The sequence below is a fragment of the Delphinus delphis genome, chromosome 15, assembly GCF_949987515.2.
Source record: "Delphinus delphis chromosome 15, mDelDel1.2, whole genome shotgun sequence".
Lineage (NCBI taxonomy): Eukaryota > Metazoa > Chordata > Mammalia > Artiodactyla > Delphinidae > Delphinus > Delphinus delphis.
Window position 1 is genome coordinate 47,635,089 of NC_082697.1, and position 23,527 is coordinate 47,658,615.

The 23,527-nt window shown below is 43.1% G+C and overlaps 1 protein-coding gene across 8 annotated transcripts in view; it reads left to right on the plus strand.

The window, feature by feature from the left end:
* The window catches only part of DZANK1 (double zinc ribbon and ankyrin repeat domains 1), a 75,023-nt gene that overhangs the window by 18,926 nt on the left and 32,570 nt on the right, over positions 1–23,527 (plus strand). For all 8 annotated transcript variants that reach the window (XM_060031310.1, XM_060031304.1, XM_060031312.1 and 5 more), the window contains exons 7-10: positions 1,821–1,906; positions 6,455–6,572; positions 12,576–12,689; positions 21,180–21,272. In XM_060031310.1, coding sequence (XP_059887293.1) covers positions 1,821–1,906; positions 6,455–6,572; positions 12,576–12,689; positions 21,180–21,272 — 411 coding nt within the window. The remainder of the gene's footprint in view (positions 1–1,820; positions 1,907–6,454; positions 6,573–12,575; positions 12,690–21,179; positions 21,273–23,527) is intronic.

The window sequence follows — 23,527 nt, forward strand, 5'->3', positions numbered from 1 at the left end:
CTGAGGAATTTGCAAGAGAAACCCACACCTGCACCTTTCTGTGTTATAACAGAATTTAAAATTTTAACAATCAAATTAAATTTTTTAAAGACACTTGTATTTCTTTTTTAAAATAAATTTATTTATTTAATTAATTTATTTATGGCTGCGTTGGGTCTTCTTTGCTGCACGCAGGCTTTCTCTAGTTGCGGCGAGCGGGGGCTACTCTTGGTTGCGGTGCGTGGGCTTCTCATTGCGGTGGCTTCTCTTGTTGCGGAGCACGGGCTCTAGGCGTGCTGGCTTCAGGAGAGAGTCCAGATTAAAGGAGACAGAAAAGACATGACCACTAAGAGCAAAGTGTGATACTGGACTAGACCCTAGTCCAGGAGGAAATTATAGCTGGGAAGGCCATTGCCGGTACGACTAACGGAATGTGAACAAAGATATGTGGATTAGATGCTAGTATTGTATCACTGCTGACTTTTCTGGTTTTGATGTTTGCACTGTTGTGTAGGAAGACGCCCCTGTTCTTGGGAAATGCTGTAGTGTTTGTGGGGGCGAGGAGGGGAGTCATGCTGCAGGTTATTCTCATGCTTCCGAGAGAGAATGGAGCACCTGGGGCAAAATGTCAACACGAACAAAGGAGTTAGTTGTACTATCCCTGCACCTTTTCTCTATGTTGGAAATTATATCAGAAGAAAATGTTACAAAAATAAAATAAAATGGGGATAATGTTGCCCATTGACCTTAGGAGGTCACTGTGAAATGTGCCAGGCACGTTTTCCTACTCTCAGACCCTCCATAAGTGTTAGCTTCTCTCCCTCAGCCGTCCTTTCTGTTCCCTTCCCCTGCCACTCCGACCCCTGGACCATATCCGACAACCAGGATGGGCCATCACTGCCCTGCCTGTGTCTTCACACGTGGGTTTCCTCTACTTGGAATTCCCTTTGTCCTTCTGTCTACTTAACAAACTGTTCTTTACTTTCCCGGGCCCAGCTCAGACATTACAGCCCTGGGGAGCCCTTCTCCCCGAGCAGGTGAATGGGATCGTAACCTCCCCAGGTTCTCGTGGGACTCAACACAGATGTGTTATGACACTGAGCCCATGTGTTTCAGTACTTTGTATGTACACCAGTTCAGCTCCTTGAGGGCAGGGACTATGTAATGTTTACCTTTGTCCCCCAACCCTGCATCAAATACGGTGCCTGGTACAAAGAGGTTGCTCAAATTAAAATGTATCTAAGTGAGTTAAATGTTTCTGGATAACAGCAGATGAGTTCTCTCAGGTGAGTCCCTTTCCTAGGGGTTTAATCTTTGAGAAATATGGATGCTCACTTGGGTTTCTAAATTCTGAAATCTGGTCTGTCTGATGGTAATTCAGATCTCTTTTCTTGTAAACTCTTGTTTTTAATGAAATACATGTGTCTGATGATGAACATCACTTTAATTTTTTAATTAAAATTATTACTTAACAATTCATCATTACTTAAGACTTTCTCCATCATGGTTTTTTTTTTTTTTTTTTTTTTTTTGCGGTACGCGGGCCTCTCACTGTTGTGGCCTCTCCCATTGCGGAGCACAGGCTCTGGATGCGCAGGCTCAGTGGCCATGGCTCACGGGCCCAGCCGCTGCGCAGCATGTGGGATCCTCCCGGACCGGGGCACGAACCCGTGTCCCCTGCATCGGCAGGCGGACTCTCAACCACTGCGCCACCAGGGAAGCCCCCACATCATAGTTTTTAAAAGATGGCTGCTGGATATGGTAGGACAAAGCACTGAAATGAGCTCTTAATGTAATTTTACTGTACTGTAGCATGATTTTATACATATTCTTAATTTTAGTTCCCTGGTTTTGCACATATAACTGGCCAGAAGAGTTTGACAAGCACAGAGATCATGAGGATTCAAAGGGAGACAGACTTCCTCAAGTAAGTATTGCATTCTCTTTACTGTTTCTTAAGTCCTGCTAAGACACAGTATGGTCAAAAAGAATTTGAGGATGGGACATAACAGTGGTATTTGCCCCAACTGTTTTTTATTAAATTTTTACAATATTTAAAGGTTCAAATGACATACAATAAACTGTACTTAAAGAGTACAATTGACATATACATATAATCTTGAAACTATCACCACAATCAAGAAAATGAACAAATCCATCACCTCCAAAAATGTCCTACATCGCACCCTTTTGAAATCCTCCCACATGTCCCTCCCCATCTCCAGGCAACTGTTGGTATGCTTCTTGTCACTGCAGCTTAGTTTGCATTTGATTCCGTATATAAATGGAATGATTCGGTATTTACTCCTTTGCCAGGCTTCTTTCACTCCACCTAATTACTTTGAGGTTCACCCATGTCGTTGCACGCATCAGATGTTTATTTCTTTTTAATGCTGAGTAGTATTCCACTGTACGGATACATCACAGTGTGTTTATCCTATTTCCTATTGATGTACATCTAGGTTGTTTTCAGTTTGGGGCCATTACAGATAAAGCTGCTATGAACATGTGTATACAAGTTGTCCTGTGCATATATACTTTCATTTCCCTTAGGTGAACAGCTAGGAGTGGAATGGCTGGGTCATATGGTAGGCATATGTTTAACTTTTTAAGAAAACTGTCAAACTGTTTTCCTAAGAGGTTGTACCATTCTACATTCCCACCAGTAGTGTATGATGTATGAGAGTTCCAGTCTCCCTACATTTTCACTAACACTTTTATTTTTATTTTTGGCCATTCTAATGAGGTGGTAGTTGTGGTTTTAATTTGCATCTCCCTGGGGGTTGGGAGGGTGGGTGAAATAGGTGAAGGTGGCCAAAAGGCACACACTTTCAGTTGTAAAATAAATAAGTCCTGGGGATGTAACGTACAGCATGGTGACGATAGTTAATGATACTGTGTTGCATATTTGAAAGCTGCTAAGAGAGTAGATCTAAGAAGTTCTCAGCACAAGAAAAAACGTTCTGTAACTATGTATGGTGACAGATGTTAACTAGACATTGTGGTGATCATTTTGCAGTATATACAATTACTGAATCATTCTGTTGTACCCCTGAAACTAATACAATGTTGTATTATTTAAGTCTTCTCTGTCTTTACTGATTTTGTCTATTGTTTTATCAATTATTGAGAAAATTATGCTGAAATCTGTGACTATAATTATGAATTTGTCTACTTGTCCTTGTATTTCTATCGGCTCTTGCTTTATGTACTTTGAAGCTCTATTATTAAATATATAAACCTCTTGGAATCTTATGTCCTGTTGCTGAATTGACCCCTGTATCATTACAGAATAGCTTTTTTTAAAAAAATTAATTTTTATTGGAGTAGAGTTGATTTACAATGTTGTGTTAGTTTCTGCTGTACAGCAAAGTGAATCAGTGATACATGTACATATATCCACTCTTTTTTGGGTTCTCTTCCCATACAGGTCATTACAGAGTATTGAGTAGAGTTCCCTGTGCTATACAGTAGGTTCTTATTAGGTATATATTTTAAATAATAGTAGTCTGTATGTGTCAATCCCAATCTCCCAATTTATCCCTCCTCCCCCCTAAAATAACCTTTTTTAACCCTGATAATATTTTTTGCTCAGAAATCAAATTTGTCTGATATTAAAATAGCCATTACTGCTTTCTTTTGATTAGTATTTGCATGATGTATCTTTTTTCATCCTTTTAGTTTTAATCTATTTGTGTTTCTCTATTTAAAGTTGGTTTCTTTTAAGCAGCATATATAATCAGGTCTTACTTTTAAAAAATCTAACAATCTCTGCGCTTTAATTGGGCTGTTGAGAGTATTTATATTTATTCTGATTATTGATATGTTTGACTTTGTCAGCTGTCATGCTATTTGTTTTCTGTTTGTCTTATCTATTCTTTGTTGCCCCCCCTTTTTTTGGCTTACTTTTGGATTAATTGGGTATGTTTTATTTTATTTTGTATCCTTTGTTGGCTTATTAGCTATAAGTTTTCTTCTTAGTGGTTGCTTTAGGGTTTATAGCACACATTTGTGTGTGTGTGTGTGTGGTATGCAGGCCCCTCACTGTTGTGGCCTCTCCTGTTGCGGAGCACAGGCTCCGGACGCACAGGCTCAGCGGCCATGGCTCACGGGCCCAGCCGCTCCGTGGCATGTGGGATCTTCCCGGACCGGGGCACGAACCCGTGTCCCCTGCATCGGCAGGCGGACTCTCAACCACTGCGCCACCAGGGAAGCCCTATAGCACACATTTTTAACTTATTACAGTCTGTCTTCAAGTAGTATCATGCCACTTCATTTATAGCCTAAGAACCTTATGACAGGGTACTTCCAATAACTGGGTAACTACAGCCTTTGTGCTCTTGTGGTCATTTATTTTACTTCTACAAATATTATGAACCCCACAATACATTATTACTTTTATTTGACATAATCAGTTATTTTTTTACAGTCCTTTATACTTCTATTGTGGTAAAATATACATAAATAAAATTTACCATTTTAACAATGTTTAAGTGTACAATTCAGTGCGTTAAGTACATTCACAGTGTTGGGCCACCATCACCACCGTCCATTTCCAGAACTTTTTCATCATCCCAAACAGAACTCAGCTCCCATTAAACAATAACTCCCCATCCCCCTATCCCTCCAGCACCTGGTAATCTCTGTTATATTTTCTGTTTCTATGAATTTGCCTGTTCTAGTAACTTCATGTAAGTGGAATCAGACAATATTTAACCTTTTGTGTCTTATTTCACTAGCATAATATTTTCAAGATTCATCCATGTTGTAGCATGTATCAGAATTTCATTCCATATTAAAGGTAAAAAACATTCCATTGTATATATATACTGCATTTCATTTATCCATTCATCTGTTGATAGACATTTGAATTGTTTCCACCTTTTGGCTATTGTGAATAATGCTGCTATAAACATTGGTGTACAAGTATCTCTTTGAGTCCCTACTTTCAATTCTTTGGGGTATTTACCTAGAACTGAAATTTTTAGATTATGTGGTAATTTTATGTCTAACTTTTTGAGGAACTGCTAAACTGTTTTCCACAGCAGCTGCATACTTTACTTTCTCACCAGAAATGTTCAAGGGTTTCAGTTTCTCCACATCCTCACCAATACTTATTTTCTGTTTTTCTAATAATCATCCTAACAGGTGTAAAGTAGTATTTCATTGTGGTTTCGATTTGCATTTCCCTAGTGGCAAGTGATGTTGGGCATCTTCTTTGGAGTAATGTCTATTCAAATCCTTTGCCCATTTTTGAATTGGGTTGTTTGTTTTTTGTTGTTAGTTGCAAGAATATTTTATATATCTTGGATATTAATCCCTTATCAGATATATGATTGATAAATATTTTCTCCCATCTGTAGTTTGTCTTTTCAGTCTTGATAGTATTTTTTGATATTCAAATTTTTATGAAGTTCAATTTATCTATTTTTTTTGTTGCCTGTGCTTTTGGGATCACATCCAAGAAATCATGGCCAAATCCAGTGTCATGAAGCTTTTTTCTTATGTGTCCTTCTGGGAGATTTATAAATTTACCTCCTACATTTAGGTCCTTGGTCCATTTTGTATTAGTTTTTGTATGTGGCATAAGGTATCAATCAGTCCAACCTCATCCTTTTTCATGTCACTATCCGGTTTGCCCAGCACCATTGTTGAAAAGACTATCCTTTCCCCAAGTGGACTCAACTACAAAGGCTAGTGATTGTTGAGAGGCCATGGTAGAGACTGGTGCAGGCTACCAAGCCATCCAGTGCACCGTATGCAAACGTCATAGATGCTGAGCAGTTCAGATAGGTCACAGGATCGAGCAGTGTTATTCACAGGGAAGCCCAGTTCCTGGAGTCCTTTCACTTTGGCTGATATCCAGAACGAGGTAGGTGGGTGAGGGCTGAAGGATGGGACCCAGCCGCCTGGGAAATGGGGCCAGACGTTGCTGGGGCAGAGCCTCGGACTCCACCCAGGTGAGTGAAGACAGAGGCAGGGCCTGACTGACAGTGACTCTGAGTGCCAGGTGAGAGGACCTCTCGCTGAGGCTGGGCTCAGTGCTCAGATGGGGAGTCAGCAAAGTGCGGCGTGGACATTCCCGGAATTCCCATGTCTCACCCTCACGCACGCCAGATCCAAGGTGATGGGACGACTGGGGCCCCACTTGGGAAGTGGGGTCAAAGGCGGCTGATAAACTGCCACCGCGGCCGGGAAGTGAGATGGGCCTGGCCTTCAGGTGAAGGGCACCATGAGTCCCAGCTGTACGGCCACTTGGTAATAAAATGACTAGACAAGCATCTCCCGTCTTGAACTTGTTCCATAGGCTTTGAGTGTGTTCTGCTTTCTATTTTGTTCATTTAAATAAATTCACTTAATTCACTTAAATAAATTCATTTATTTATTTAAGTTTGAATGCTTGTCAAGATTGACACTTGACTTCTCAACGTGCACTCCTCAGAACATGGCCAGTCAGGACCCTCTTCTGTTGCAGGTGTGCCCACTGCCTTGTGCCCCGCCCGTCTGACCCCTTTGCCCGCTACTGTCTAGAATGTGGCTCTTCTGTCCCGCCCATATTTGGCTGTCGTCTCCCACCCCCAGAAGGAGCTCAGGTGAGCAGCAGAATCCTTAAAACCTTCTTCCATTGGTTTATCTGATCTTTGTGTGCAGCAGGAGCAGAGTACCTGGCACGCGTGAACCACAAACAGAAATACTTGTTGAAAAAATTACTAGCAAGTGAATCTTGTACTATCCAGACTGCTACTTAGGAATGAAAAGCTTGTTTGTGATGCCATTTCTTTTGTGTGGCCTTGAAGAAGCGTAGGCTCAGAAAAAGACTGAAGTCTTTTTATTTCAATGATTCACATATGGATAAGTACATGTTTCCTACTTATGTGATATTTCTGTTCATAACCTGGGGACAATAAGGAAATATATTCTAGAAATAAATGACCAGGAGTACTAATTACAAGTCTGTATATCCATAGGATACTTCATTCTGTCCAAAGAAGCTGTTTATATAGGCTATAGATTGATCAGTATATCTAAATTAAAAAGTTTTGGCTAAGTGTAGATAATAATTGATATTATCCTACCATTAAGTCTGTAGTTAGTTAGAAAACGTACTTGGCTGACTACAAATCAAAACCTTCACCAAAATGTGTTCATCTTTTATGCACGTGATACTTTGGGGGTTTTTTGGACTAAGGTTTACAAAATGATATAAAAGGATCTGTGAAATTGACTGAAAATGACCATTTAAAAAAGATAGTCACTGAGAAAAAGTCACTATTCAATAAATTCAGAGTCCAGAGTTTTAGGATTGAGTTATGCATTTAAGCAAGTGGCCAGATACTAAATGGATACGCTGTAGAAGTCACTTTACTTCCATGATATATTTTGAACTCCTCGTAAAAGATGGGACAGCAAATAAAACATGAACAGGTCTCATTGGTTTGAATTTTCCCTGCTTATATTTATGGGTGCAATGTCAAAGTTATTTTTTACTGGCCTGCAAACAGATTTTCAAGACTTTCTTTGTTATTACAGGGAGAAAAGGTTATCAGGGATTATAAATATTCAAAATGATGACATTTGCAACATCTATACTGCCTGTAAATGATATTTATTAACGTGCTCTAATGTATAAAAAGCTTTGTAATTTGACCTGTTGAGTTCTTATTGTGTCCTGCTCTCAGCTGGGTTTCTGGTACTCAAAGGGGCGATCCTACTCCTAGGATCCCAGACCCAAGCCACTCAGGGTCTCATTAGAGAGATGCAGAGGGGTGCCTCTTCATCCTGCCTTGTGGATTTCTCCGTAGCCAGCTGGTTGATGTTAATTTTTGTCAGTAGAGGCCCATTGCTGGGAGGCACACTGCAGGAGAAAGGGCTCAACTGCTCTTCCTGTTTCTGCTGTGCTTCCCTCTCCCCGTGCTCTGACGGTGCTCAGCTAACCTGCAGGACACCTGGTTGTGCTGAACCCCGGTGAACTGCATGGCATCTCGTGAACAGCTTCTCAGTGGGCTCCGCGGGTACCCAGCCAGCTTCCAGAAAGTCTCTCAGGCATCCCAGGGGGCAGTTTCCCAGCACGTTTCATCAGCAGCCTGCGCGTGGCTTCCCAGCATGTCCTGCCAGCTCCCCATGGGGAGAGTCCTCATGAGTTTCATAGGATCCCGCCTGCTCTGGGGCCAGCTCTGGTCTGTGTCACCCCAGTGAACTTCTCTGCCATCCAGTGGGTGGCAGCCACACCCAGTTCAGTAAGTGCCTCTTCCAGACCGGATCCTCTTCAGGTCCCTGCCTCAGCCGGAGCAGCAGTGGCTCTCCCCATCCTGGGTAGTCCTGTATCCTTTCGAGTTCGCTTTACCCACTAGCAGTTAGTCCTCTGTTATTAGTTAATAACTATTTATATTAAACTTTCCCTGTTTAAATTACCCTGAGCTTTCTGTCTCCTGACTTGACTTTGACTGATACAGAGTTGGTACCAGGAGCGGCCCCAGGAACTAGACCTGCTAAGAAGGGGTTTGGTCCTTCCCTTTGCTTGGGGGCAGCGCTGAGCTCCTTGCCCATGGGAAACAGGATGCTAGCAATTCATAGCATGAAGCGGCATCACGAGAAGTCAAGCTACCACACGGGCCTGGTAGTGAGGAAGCATCACCTGAAGCAAGCCTCTGGGGTGGCCAGGTGGCCGCTGCACTTGACGGTTGTGGTAGCAGTGATGATACCAGCCAGGGCTGTGGACAGTCCTCCTGAGCACCTGGGAGCATCACAGGAACCGACAAGCTCAGGACCTTTCACTCATAATCCAAGAACCAGAGTGCCCCTATGACAGCCCCAAAAGAACCTATTTCTTGTAGCTCCAGGGATTTGCTGCTGAAAGCAAACACAAACTTTAGTTGGATATGTTGGTGAGTTATAGCATAAGCTGAATTCACTTTATCACCACATTTCTTTTGTGAAAGTTCGGGTATGTATTGGGACAGAACAGGATCCTGAAACTGGGAATGGAGATGTTGGCTTGGACCCAGATGAAATGCACATTCTTTTTTTTTTTTTTTTTTTGCGGTTCACGGGCCTCTCACTGCTGTGGCCTCTCCCATTGCGGAGCACAGGCTCCGGCCGCGCAGGCTCAGCGGCCATGGCTTACAGGCCCAGCCACTCCGCGGCATGTGGGATCTTCCTGGACCGGGGCACGAACCCGCCCCTGCATTGGCAGGTGGACTCTCAACCACTGCGCCACCAGGGAAGTCCGAAACGCACATTCTTGATTCCCTAAATTACTCTGCCAGTGGATGAGCTGGCCCTCCTGTCTGAGGATGCTAGCCTTCCTTTCCTTGAAATCTCTGTGATAACCTCGCCTGGGGCAGTGGCTTTGAAAGGGGATGTGTATTCTCATCAAGACTCACCGTAGCCATCCTGTAGCATGACTACGGTCCAATCCCAGCTGCTCTAGAGGGACAGGTGTACTCTGTGATCCAGGACAAAAAGCTTACACATGAAAAGAAGAGCACAATTTTGCTAACGTGTATTGGCAGAATCTTGGGGGACAAGTCTGGGAGTGGATTTTAAATGAGGGCAGAATATAACACTAAGTTGGGCCAAATTCGCTGATATACATGCCTCTTTTATAGATCCTGGATTGATTTTAATATGTTAGCTAATGAAGCTGGCGGTGACTCCAGCTGCTTTTGGGGTTGGCTGACTAAAACTTGGACTCAGTAGTAGCCTATGGTCAGTGAGACTCGATGCTAAGTCTTTCCTGATATCATGTTGGAGTAGGTTTGTCAGGTTTGTCCTGTGTGCCCCCAACTCTCACCTGCATTTCACAAGAAGGCCCAGAAGACATGTCCTTCAATAAGGCATAGAGTTAGGAATACGTATTAGTGAAAGGAGCGCCTGCATCCTTGAAAAGTTCCATGGCTGCTTTCATTGGAGGCCAGACATGATCATGGGTGATGCCACTCTTGAGATGGGCTCCCTGATTTCAGGGAGCTAGCAGGATTCCAGAGGTCAAGTGGCAGCACTTAACTGCCAAAGACAAGGTGGGCACATCTACCGTAAAAGGCCGCAGCAACATATCAGTAATCAGAATCTGATCGTGGTCTTCCTAAGAATGAAACAGATGGGCAGCCTACTAGTGTCTTGCTTGGTTTATATAATAGAAAAAAAAATCACATGTTTTGTAGCCAAATACGTGACTTGAGCCACCACAGTGGAACATCCAAGGGTGTCACCCAGTTTCAGGACTTAAGTCGATTCGCAAACCCACAGCTCCCTAACTGAAGGGCAGCTGGGTGTCCTTGAGGATGGACCCTGCATCATTGCAAGTGCATGTCATAGGTCATCCTTGAAGCCTTTTCCAGAGGGACCTGTGCCTTGAGGAAGAGGCAATGCCTAAACCTTTGGGGGCTTACTAGATACTAGCTCTGAGTTGATGCTGATCCTTAGAGTTCCAAAATGCCACTGTGGTCCACCAGTAAAAGTTGGGGCTTAGAGTCGTCAGGTGATGACAGATGAAGCCTTACCTTAAGGCTGACTCACAGTTTTCGCTTCATGTATTCTGGGGACTTGTTGTTATGTTCATGTACACTTATAATTGCTGTGTCTTCCTGATTTATTGACCCTTTCATCATCACAAAATGCCTCTCTTTGTCTCTAGGATCATTTCTTGTTTTTAAAGTCCTTTTTTCCTGATATTTATGCAGTCACTCTAGCTCCCTTACCCTTACTATTTCCATTATATACCTTTTTCTATACGTGTATTTTCAACCTATTTGTATCTTTGAATCTAGGTCATGTCTCTAGTCAGGCATACCTCTCATTTTTTTATCCCATCTGATAGTCTCTGCCTTTTGAATGTGGTGTTATTGTCTATTCACATTTAATGTCTTTAATGATATGGTTGGATTTACATATGCTGTTTTGCTGTTTGTTTTCTATTTGTCTCACGTCTTTTTTGTTCCTCTGTTCCTCCTTTACTTCCTTCTTTTGTGTTAAATAAATAATTTGTAGTATGCCATTTTCATTCCTATGTTTCCTATTTTTTTTTTACTATTTTAAAAAGTTCTTTTCTTTTTAAAAGTTATTTTCTAAGAGAACGCTAGAGATTACAACATACTCCTTAATTTCTCAAGTCTATTTCAGAATAATTTAATTTAAATCCAGTAATACACAGAAGCTTTGCTCCAATATATCTTCTTTTCCTCCCCTCAGAGACAATTTCTATTGACTGTTTGTTTCCCCTGAGTACTGGTCACACTTTCTTGTTTTTTGCACATCTCACAATTTTTTCTTGAATTTTGGACATTTTAGAGAGTATAATAAGTCTGGATTCTGACTTTTTCTCCTTGTGGTGTTGTTTTGGTTTTTTTGTTTGTTTACTTGGATTAACTCTTTCAAGCCTGTCTTCCCTGCAGTTTTCAGCCACTAATATCAGGGTTTTCCCCTTGTTTTATTTATTTATTTATTTATTTATTTATTTATTTATTTACTGTGGTACGCGGGCCTCTCACTGTTGTGGCCTCTCCCGTTGCGGAGCACAGGCTCCGGACGCGCAGGCTCAGCGGCCATGGCTCACGGGCCCAGCCGCTCCGCGGCATGTGGGATCTTCCCAGACCGGGGCACGAACCTGTGTCCTCTGCATCGGCAGGTGGACTCTCAACCACCGCACCACCAGGGAAGCCCCCCTTGTTTTATTTTTAAGCCTGGGATCAGCCCTGGGTGTGCATAGCTTAGACTTCGACTGAAGATTGGCCAGAAGTTGTGCTCAAACACCTTGGTACTCCAAGGCTTCCAGTCTCTGCCGAGGGATCTGTTGTGGGCTGGGCGGAACATTCAAACTTCAGGCTGTTTTCAGGCCTGCCCCAGCTCCTACTTTATGCTGAGCTCTCTTGTATCTTCATGTGCAGCCAAGGATGTGTGGGTGGCTTGGACCCTCTTAGGTCTAACGCTGCACATCCGAACATCTTCCAGTCAACTGAGGGTGTGGGAGGAGCTTATCAAGCCCCCTAGAGATGACCTACCTTCTGGAACTCCCCTTCAAGTCCCTGGCTAGTTGCTGGTTCATCAGTTGCCCCAAACAGGACCATGAGCTCAGGCTAGTGGATCCACTGTCCTCCCTGTTTGCTTGCCACTGAGATCATCACCTTAACTGTGCTCCAAGTCACATGAGCCCTGCCCGTCAGCAGCCGCGAAGCTGCTGCTTTTCACAGCCCTCCCTGCTCTGTGGAGCCTCCACGCTGACAGAGCTGGAGGAGGATGGGGACAGCCCAAGCAAGACCCAACAGACGTGTGGTGTCCTTGCCCGAAGTTCATTACTTTTCAGTTTGTTGTCTGTCTTTGGTTGACTTTCAGAATTTTTAAAGTTTTATCCAACTTTATAATTGCTTTTTGGAGAGAAGATGTGTCGATTTCCTCACTCCATCATGCTGTAAGCTATTTTTTCTTTTCTTTATACCTCTCTTTTCTACAATAAACATGTTTTTACTTTAATAGGAAGGAAATAAGAATAAAAGTGGTAATTATTTAAAAGAAATTTTTATTAAAGCAAATTAAACCTTACATTTTAAGATCTACTTATACCTTCAGTTTTTGCCAACCTGACCTCGTTCTTTGTGCAGATGGGCTTATGTGCAGAATGTGAAAACCTGGTGCCCGTGAATACGCCCATCTGTGTGGTCTGTGAGGCTCCTCTCACTCCACAGCTGCAGCCACAGGCCAACCTCCGCTTGAAGGTAATGAAATGTGAATCCATAAAAGTGTGAATAAAACACATAGAAATTAATGTTCAAACCATTAAACATCTTTCTTCAGCTGATGGAATTGGCTAACAATTGATAAGCTGATACCGGTGAACAAAATCCACTCTCATTTTTGGAAAGGCATCTGCCCAAGAGTTTAACTTGCCAGTAGGATCTAAATATCAAGAGAGATACACAGAAATGTGTTCCCTGAACATGGATTTCAGGACAAATTGCACTGCAGCTAACACAGACAGTTGTTTACTTCATATATTTAAACTCGAACATTGTAATTAATATTGACTTTTCATCTTGTCCTTAAAGTCACTTCATGTTTTCATTTGCTTTGTTTGATTATGGGTCTCTATTACGTAGAAAAGAAGGATTACAGCTAGTCACATGGATGAAAAAGTTAAGTATCATCATGAACATTAAAAAAATCTTGTTAGACAAATGATGTCATGCCATGAAAATTTTTTTGGTAGAATTATTGAACATACAACTGTATCTTTTCTCCATTTTTCAATTTATAGTCCCGTTCACCTCCTTTTTACTTGACCTCAAGTGAACGTCGCTAGAGGATGAAATAGATTTTAATAAAGATAACTTTGGGGATTAAAAAAGCAAGAATTTTTAGCAATAAGGGAAGTGCATGGACTTAACTTATAATTAGGACTGTAGCACTCCGAAAATGACCTTGTGGAGTCTATGTGGGCAAAGTTTATGAGAGAAAAGGTAAGTCCACTTTTTCTTACATGTCCCAGCTCCCCTTCACTGTGAAAAAAATGTTCAAAAGTATCCCAGGCTAAGTAAACCTTCAGAAGTGAGATTTTGAAGAACTGGCTGGGCCAAAGTCAGGTAGATGAAAATTTACTAATCTTTTTGTTTGATGACTGTTTTCAATCTTAAGAAACTTTAAAAGTCACTGCAGGAAGCCACCATACAGCCCTGGAGGCCTATCTCCAAACTTCCTATACATGAGAGTGAGACACCAGCTTCTCTCTTGTTTAAGTCACCATGATTTTGGCTGTTCTGTCAATCACAGCAGCACCTGTTCTCGCTAATATTTACATTATCCGGGATATTTGAAGATAATATCATTTCGAACCCTTTGAACTATTCAAAACAGGAGGAATAGGGGTAAGTGTTGGCTGAGAGCCAGGTTCAGTATATATCATGTCACCTTCAGCATTTGAAACCCAGACTTCTTCCCATGTTGTGGAAAGACAGGGGGTACAAAGGTATAAGTAAGTCCTCTGTTGAGGATAAACATAGGACTTCTATAGTGATTAGGACCCTCAAATCCAGGAGTGACCCCTTTTTTTTTTTGCCTTCTCTCTTTTTTTTTAACATTTCTATTGGGGTATAATTGCTTTACAATGTTGTGTTAGTTTCTGCTGTATAACAAAGTGAATCAGCTATATGCATACATATATCCCCATATCTCCTCCCTCTTGCGTCTCCCTCCCTCCCTCCCTATCCCACCCCTCCAGGCGGTCACAAAGCACCGAGCTGATCTCCCTGTGCTATGCGGCTGCTTCCCACTAGCTATCTGTTTTACATTTGGTAGTGTATCTATGTCCATGCCACTCTCTCACTTCATTCCGGCTGACCCTTCCCCCTCCCCACATCCTCAAGTCCATTCTCTATGTCTGTGTCTTTATTCCTGAGAGTGACCCCTTTTTAAAGTACAGTTTTGAGGAGAGAGAGACAATCACTTGAAACTGATTTCTACTCTATTAATGGGCCAAAGGCAGAACATATACCTTATAATGAGGAAATCAATTGATAATTCAAAGATGAAGTTTAGAAAATCAAGCCTGTTTGACTTCTGATGTTGAGTTTTCAAAGGGAATCATGGAATTACTGAGCACCCAAGCTTCACATTAGCTAAAAATGCCTCACATAGGCACAGCTTCAGTAAAGGGTTCTCTGAAACATTAACTTTCTCAAGACCTTAGGAAATAATGATTTAGGGTACATTTATCATTATCTCCAGAAGTGAGAATCTCAGGACATTTCTGTTGGCACGGTGTTTTTTTCCCTGGTGTTTTGTCCGTGTTAACATTGGACTCATACGATTTACTGTTGTTTTTAATAAAGACGTGACTTCAGCAGCTGTATGTCTTGTACTATTAGTTACACTGCTTTAGTTGAGCTGCTTTTACCAAAGCATTTGGGTCACTCTGGGCGCTCCATCCTCTTCTTTTTTGTGTACTTTACCATGTACACAATACGTTCTGCACCCTAAGAATTTACTGGAATAAGTCTGAGCTCCCAGCAGTGCCAGGTGGCACAGGGAGTGGTGTGAGCCTGAGAAGCAGTCGCTGGACACCTGCTCTAGGGTCACTGAACAGGGATGATTAAGGAAAGGAGCCTGAGGAAGGAGCGAGGTCCCCAGGCAGCTGGCATCCCTCACTAAGGCGCAGCCATGAACCTTCCTTCAGGTTCGCCCAGTTTCTCGGGGTTCCACCTTGCCCCTCCCGTGCCAGCCCTCAGGTACTGAGCAGCTTTTTCAAAGGCACCTTTTGCTGTGGCTTTACCAGCTGCTGCTTCCCGGACCACCCTCTAGGGCTCTGCTCGCTGCATTCCCCGGGCTGTGACCCCTGCACCCACTGCCCCAGTGATCTGGGCCCCCGCTTGCCGTGGTGGCAGGGGGCACAGAGGAGGATTCGTCAGCTCTTATCAGGGGCCAGGGCCAGGGATAGCTTTGAAGAGAGGGTGTCATCTGAGCAGAAGTTGTAGGAGGCACAGGCATTTGCCATATGGGAAGGGGTGGGACAAAGAGAAGTGATGCGTGGGTGTGTGTTCAGGTATGAGGTGGAGGAGGGGGGCGTGCCAGAAAGATGCACAGCGACCGGAAACTGCAGGATGTGCTCCAGAACTTTGCAAGCAGTTTGGGTTCGTGAGCTGCAGAAATGCTGGCGGGGCCCGTGGGCTGTGGGAAATGGCGCCTTCTCTACCCTTCTTTCCCAATGGACTCTGGAGGGTTAAAAGCAAGGAAGGCTTTTAATCAGACTTGATTTTTAGAGAGACCTTTGTCACCGTAACATCTGATCTGGTGGGAAATGCCTGATTTTTACGACGGGACATTCAGTATTGCTGCTACCCACAGAAGGACCCTGGTTGGAAATCTTCATCCCAGTGGCTTTCCCAGAAGTTATAAGGGCGACAGATTTTTAGATCACATTCTCACCCAGAGAGCCTCCTCTGAGGTCAGTGGGAACACCTGTGTAAGCTGCTCACGGAAGCCAGCGTGCCGTCCCTCCCCAAAGCGCCAGCAGGGCCAGTTGATGCCTCCCTCCCATTTCTAGGTTGGTCTCCATCGCACTCCACAAAGTGCACAGAGCACCATCGGTCCTCTTCCTGCTGTGATGCAGACAGACCCAACCGCTGTGGTAGGCTTCTCTTGTGTTGATGTAAAGCCCTTGTCAACGCTGAGGAATTTTGCTGCATCAGATGCTTTTTTCTACTGCCAGGATTAGAAGATATAGTAGCAGGAGTTTCTTCTTTTATCCTCTGGCCTGTATTTCAGAATAGGAGAGGATTTTATGTTTTTAAAAATTTTCTAATTTTCAGTAACACGTGAAATAGTCCAAAGATACACAATGAAGTGTGTAATTTCCCTACCCCACCTCTGTTTCTATCCCCTGAAATAACCAATGACAGCAGCTTAGTGAGTGTCCTATGTATTTATCTAGATGCACAGAAACATATTTCTATATATTCACACATTTAAATTTGGTTTTGTTTGTTTGACTCTTCCTGCCTCCCTCCCTCCCTTTTCTTTCTTTCTTTTTTTTTAAATTAATTAATTGATTGATTTATGGCTGCATTGGGTCTTCATTGCTGCCCACGGGCTTTCTCTAGTTGCGGAGAGAGGGTGCTACTCTTCATTGCGGTACGCGGGCTTCCATTGTGGTGGCTTCTCCTTGTTGCGGAGCACAGGCTCTATGCGCGCGGGCTTCAGTAGTTGTGGCTCCCGGGCTTAGTTGCTCCACGGCATGTGGGATCTTCCCAGACCAGGGCTCGAACCTGTGTCTCCTGCATTGGCAGGTGGATTCTTAACCACTGTGCCACCAGGGAAGTCCCTCTTTCATTCGTTCTTTCTTTCTTTTACAAAAAACAAAGGCATCCCTTTGGCCGTTTTCTACAGTTGAAAACTAATGTCAGCATCTCCCCTTTGACCAGAACACATGAACTCTTTTAGAAAGAGACCTTCAGCTTCCTTCTGGCTCTAACTAGCAACACATGTTTTACCTCCAGGACTCCCATTGTGTCTGGGGTTCCTGGAATCTGTGAGGCTTAGGGCTGGGATCCCCGTGAAGTCATTACTCTTTGAAAGAGATCTGAGGACTCACACAGCGAGGGCACAGGTACCTCCTATGAGACCCCAGCCCCTCGCCCAATGATTCAGGGCTAATGCCAGTGTAACCACCGCTCTGTGTCAAGTTGACCTTGGCATCTTACAAAATCCTCTTTGAGATTAAGTTTGCCAGTACCTACTGGTTTGTGTCAATTAAAGCTTATCATTTTGGAGATTAGAAAATTGTTCTCATCTTCCAGCTGCTTTGTAAGGAAAAGTTTTACCCCAGTGACTAAGCCGGGTCCACGAAATTGCTTGGAACCGTTCAACTGGTCAATGTGTTGCCAGTGCTGTGGATGAGGCAGCAAACGAGGGTATTGGCTTTTTATAAAGTGCTTGTTGTAAATGTTTAGGATCCTCATTAAGGCTGCCTGGTGGTGGCCTGAGTCCCACATCATCCTTACGGACATATGTGAATCTATGATGTAGTGATTGTGATACAAGGTTTTTATCTGGGGGTCATGGTCACTGCTCTTCAAGAAGTGAGCCGCGTGGTGTCAAGAAGCCACCCCAGAAACCATGAGGAAAGCCTGTCGACCAAGAAGGCTGTGCTTACTGGACCGAATACAGTGAGATGAACCAGCACTTTGACCATCTTAGCAGCATCTCAGAAGAGAGAAGATGGGGAAGGGTATTTATAGGGTTTCAGTACCGCGGTTGGGCGATTTTAAAGAGAATTTGACAGGAATGCAGCCTGAGGTAAACTGTGAGCTTTGGAAGATGAGGATGTGCCAGTGCAGGTTCATTGGTTGTGACAAATGCACCATCTGGTGCGGGATGTTCATACTGGGGGGTTGTGTGTGCGGACAGGGGTGTATATGGGAACTCCCTGTAATGTCTTCTCAGTTTTGACGTGGACCTTAAACTACTCTAAGAAACAAAGATTATTAAATTCAAAAAAAATTGTTTGAATGTTATTTTATTTTTTTATACAGCAGGTTCTTATTAGTTATCTATTTTATACATGTTAGTGTATATATGTCAATTCCAATCTCCCAATTCATCCCACCACCACCACCACCCCCGCTGCTTTCCCCCCTTGGTGTCCATATGTTTGTTCTCTATGTCTGTGTCTCTATTTCTGCCCTGCAAACTTGTTCATCTGTACCATTTTTCTAGGTTCCACATATATGCATTAATATATGATACTAATTTTTCTCTTTCTGACTTACTTCACTCTGTTTAAAGAGAGTTTTGCAAGGCAGTATTGGGACTGGGCAAAGTTAGTTTGGACTGGGCAGAGTTATGTCATGCTAGTTGTTTTTTCTTTTAATAAATTTATTTATTTTAAGCTGCATCAGGTCTTCGTTGCTATGTGCAGGCTTTCTCTAGTTGCGGTGAGCAGGGGCTACACTTTGTTGCGGTGCACGGGCTTCTCACTGTGGTGGCTTCTGTTGTTGCAGAGCACAGGCTCTCGGCATGAGGGCTCAGTAGTTGTGGCTCGTGGGCTCTAGAGCGCAGGCTCAGCAGTTGTGGCACACAGGCTTAGATGCTCTGCAGCATGTGGGATCTTCCCGGACCAGATCTCGAGCCCATACTCCCTGCATTGGCAGGCGGATTCTTAACCACTGAGCCACCAAGGAAGCCCCTGTCATGCTAGTTTTCATTATTTATTTATTTATTTATTTTCATAAAAATTTCATATCTTTAAGGTGGTGATTTTTTTTTTTTTCAGTACACAGGCCTTTCACTGTTGTGGCCTCTCCCTCTGCAGAGCACAGGCTCCGGACGCACAGACCCAGCGGCCATGGCTTATGGGCCCAGCCGCTCTGTGGCATGTGGAATCTTCCCGGACCGGGGCACGAACCCGTGTCCCCTGCATCGGCAGGCGGACTCTCAACCACTGCGCCACCAGGGAAGCCCCGGTGGTGATGCTTTGATATACATATACAGAGTGAAATGATTACTTCAGTCAAGCTAATTAACATATCCATCTTTGTATACTGGAAATTTGCTAAGAGAGTAGATTCCAGGTGCTCTCACCACACACACACAGACACACACACGTACACAAATGGCAGGTATGGAGGACATACTAGTTCTATTTATTTTTTTATTTTTTAAAAGTTTACCCATTTATTTATTTTTATATTTACTTATTTATTGGGTTGCACCAGATCTTAGTTGCAGCACGTGGGCTCCTTAGTTGTGGTATGCAAAGTCTTAGTTGCGGCATGCGAAGTCTTAGTTGCGGCATGCATGTGGGATCTAGTTCCCTGACCAGGGATCGAACCTGGGCCTCCTGCATTGGGTGTGTGGAGTCTTATCTGCTGAGCCACCAGGGAAGTCCCAGGACATACTAGTTTTAGATTGTGGGTCCTGCAAGTTGAGGGCCATTGGACTTAATAAGTAAGCAGTTTTACTTAGTTTATAGTTTTCTCTTTCTAGAGTATTTCTTGCAGCAAACAGATGGATTATTTTCATTTGATCTCACTGTATGTTAACTGAGGGACAGGAAATGTGTTTCACTTCTCAGTGGATTCTACCAGATCAGGAAGATCACTGCCTTAAATCTCACAGAAAAGCTCTGATGATTGCAGATTATGCTTTGGGGACCTTAAGCAACTGGGGAGAAAGCTGGAACCGGGAGGTGTCAGGACCCACGGACAGCAAGTCTACGGTTCTCTGCCATTTTGAGGAGCAGTGAGTTGGCCTCTGCCCTTGAGGCGTTCTCTGGGCTGGGAACTGTGGTTTCCTGAGCTGGCTCTGGCTCCTAGGAAGACCTTGGGTTCTTTTACGTAAGTGGGACTTGAGGATGACTTGGAAAGGACAGGGGAATTCTGCAGAATAGTCCAGTGACTAAACAGATGTTAGTTACCAACCTCCCATGGCCGAACTCTGGCTAGGCTGTGTTAACCATCTTTTCTTTTTCTCTTGTTGTTTTCTGTATTGCAGCTTATCCCCAGGTTCCTGACTCAGAAGGTTGAACTTATGACCCATTTTCTAAGATGGTCTTTTTACTTTTCCATTTCTAAGTGAGAAACTACAGAGCAAATCTAAATTCATATTTAATATAAAGCCCCGTGGGTAGACCCCAGGCCAAGAACTAGGTTACTTGTAAACGTATACTCTTTTGCTGGTCTTGGGCCTTCCTGTTTATTGTTGAAGCCAGGAGACGGAGCCCACCAAGTAGCACAGTTTCCACAATGAAAAAAATGATAACTCAGAAGCAGTGCAACATAGTCACTTTGCCTTCCTAAGGCCAAATGAGTTCTCTCTTTCAGTTTTTTCATTTTGGGGTTTGTTTCTTTCAAAACTATGTTCATTTGTCTGACACTTTATGTTGTAATAATTCCTAAATCCAATTTCAGGGTCTGGGTGTTAGTATAGGGCCTCTAGCTGGCTGATCGGCTGGAAAGACTGCTTAATGATTTCCTTGCACAGCTGTTTGCTCAAAGGAACACCAATTTCTTTTTTTTTTTTTTTTTTTGCGGTACGCGGGTCTCTCACTGTTGTGGCCTCTCCCATTGTGGAGCACAGGCTCCCGATGCGCAAGCTCAGCAGCCATGGCTCACGGGCCCAGCCACTCCGCGGCATGTGGGATCCTCCCGGACCGGGGCACGAACCCATGTCCCCTGCATTGGCAGGCGGACTCTCAACCACTGCGCCACCAGGGAAGCCCTCTTTCTTTTTTTTTTGAACAGTACTTTGATTTCTTGGACTTAAAGAATTTACATACTAAATACTGAATAAGAAAGAAATAGAAAGCGTGATTAAATAAATATGAAACTTCTCAATTCTGGCTTTCATGGCTTTCAGAGTATCATGCCTTGAAATAAAACCTTAAACTTGAATCAACCTACAGATGCCACCTCAAATCAGCACAGCTACATATGGTTTCCCTTTTTGCATGGTGTGTATGTGTGTGTTCAAACTTGTGTTCCATGTAAGTTATTTTGAAAGATAAGTTTTAGATCATGAAATCATCAGAATATCTGACTGCTAGTCATCATGGTGGTAGATAATGTACCTCTTATATTATTCCACCTTATTAACACCCTTTAGTCCTAGTATGCTATACTATGCAGATGAATTGGCAGGAAAAATGAATACATTTATCTGTGAAGAAATGAGAGAGCCTCCGTGGAAACATGTATTTCTCATTCTCTGTTTTCAAGGAGAAAGCGATCTGCCGCACCTGCGGCACAGGGAACCCTGCTCACCTGAGATACTGTGTCACCTGTGAGGGGCCCCTGTCTTCATCACAAGAGGTAGGTTGATTGCATGTGCCAGTCCTGTATTTTAATGGCTGATAAATGTTCAGTGTTAGTGATAAGAAATATAGTCTGCAGAGGGGAGAGGAAGTTTGTAGGGGAGGAGAGGGGAGAGACCAAAAGAAGCTGCTCACGGTAAAGTGAAAGCAACATTTCTACGTTCACCAGTACAAAACTGTTTTCAAAGTCTTCAGGGTGATTCAATCAAGTTGGCAATTTCTTACAATTTCGTTTAGTGACTGCATGGAAGGCTGGTGGCAGCCAGTGGGGTAGGGGCCGTTCACATTTCACTCACGGGCAGGCACGTCTGTGTGGACTGTGCCTGCTGTGTTTATTTGTTTTTGTTTTGTTTTGTTTTTTTAAGAAAAAATTTAAGCTTTATCTTGGTAAAACATTCCAGATTCCCTCAGATCACAGCATATCAATAAGCAAAATGTACACATACTGATTTTATACTGCATGTCAAGTCCCAAATTCCCGATCCTAGGAAAGCAAGTTGCAAAATACAAGTGCTGGTAACAACTATAGGTAGTATTTTAAACAAAAATCAGTGAGTTTTCAGCACTCAAGTGAAATGAGGCTTTAACCAAAAAGAGACTCAATTCCACAGTGTGCCTGCTGTGTTTTGAAATTGAGAGCATGGTGGGCACCCATCACTGGGTTTCCTGCCAGCCTAACTTGAGTGTTTAAAATGAAGGAATTTAAATATAGTGAATAGGTTCCGTGTAGCTGATCTGTTTTATGTTTATAAAATGTTCTGATGAAGTTTAAAATTACTTCCTGGTGGCTCTTGCCCTGGCCTAACAATCCCATGAAGAAGTCGGCGTTTACTAGCCAATTTAGAAGAAAAATACTTGCTTCCTTGGGGGCGTTGTATAATATTTCTCTCTGTTTGGGGGCTTCTCATCTCGGAGCAATTACTTGGGAAGCTGGACAAGCATGTGATGGTCAGTGTAGTCAGCACGTTAGTGTCAGCAGGCAGGGGGTTGCGATCCCGGGGCCGCCAACACAAAGTACCGCAAACCGAGTGGCTGGAAACAGCAGAATTTCATTTTCTCACAGTTTTGGGCACCTGAAGTCCAGAATCAAGATGCTGCCAGAGCCCTGTTGTCCATGACGCTCTAGGGAAGGAACTCTCTCCAGCTCCCTGTGGAGTGCATCACCCCAGTCACCTGGCCACCTTCTCCCTGTATGACTTACACCCTCTTCCCTCTGGGTGTGTATCTCTCTGTCTCCCTTTTTTATAAGGACACCAGTTATACTGGATGAGGGCCCCCCCTAATGACCTCATTTTATAAGAACTTGATTACCTCTGTAAAGATCCTATTTCCAAATAAGGTCATATTTTTTTAAGAAAAAATTTAACCCTAGGTGCTGGGGTTAGGACCCCTCTTTGGAGGAGATTCAATTTACCTATAAAAAAATCTTTGTTTTTCATATACTTGTAACTTCTTTTCTCTGCTTTTATTTAAATTTTTCTTTTTAATTGTTGATTTACAACAATTCACCCCTTAACAGGAAGGTTGGCCAAGATATCTTTTTTTTTTTTTTTAATTGGCCACACCACGTGGCTTGTGGGATCTTAGTTCCCGACAAGGGATCGGACCCGTGCACCCCTGCTGTGGAAGCACAGAGTATTAACCACTAGATGGCCAGGGAATTCCCCAAGGTATCTGTTAATGCTTTGTCTAATTACTGACAGTCTAAGACTAGCTGATTTAAAGGAACTCTTTTTGTTCCAAGTTTTATAGAGGTATTATTTATAAGCAATAAAACTCACCTATTTTAATTTTACAGGTTAATGACTGTGGGTAGTTATATACAGTCATTTAAACCACCACCACCGTAAAGATACAGAACAATCCCGTTACCGTAAAAAGTTCCCTCATGTTCTTTGGCAGCTGAGCCCCTCCCATAATCACCAGCCCCAGAAAATACTCATCCCTTTGGACACTGTGGCATTGCCTTTTAAGGAAGTATGTAGCTCTTGTGTGCGCGTGTTTGATTTCCTTCATTTACCATAGTGTTTTGAGGTTCATTCATGTATGTATTAATTTTTTAAAACTTTTGATAATTGAGTACTATTCCACCTTATGGATATAATATAACGAATTCATCCATTCACCAGTTAACAGGCACTTGGGTTGTTTCCAGTTTCAGGTTATTATGAATAATGCTGCTGTGAACATTCCACATGCAAGTCTGTGTGTGGACGTAGTTTTCATTTCTCTTGGGTCAATACATAGGACTGG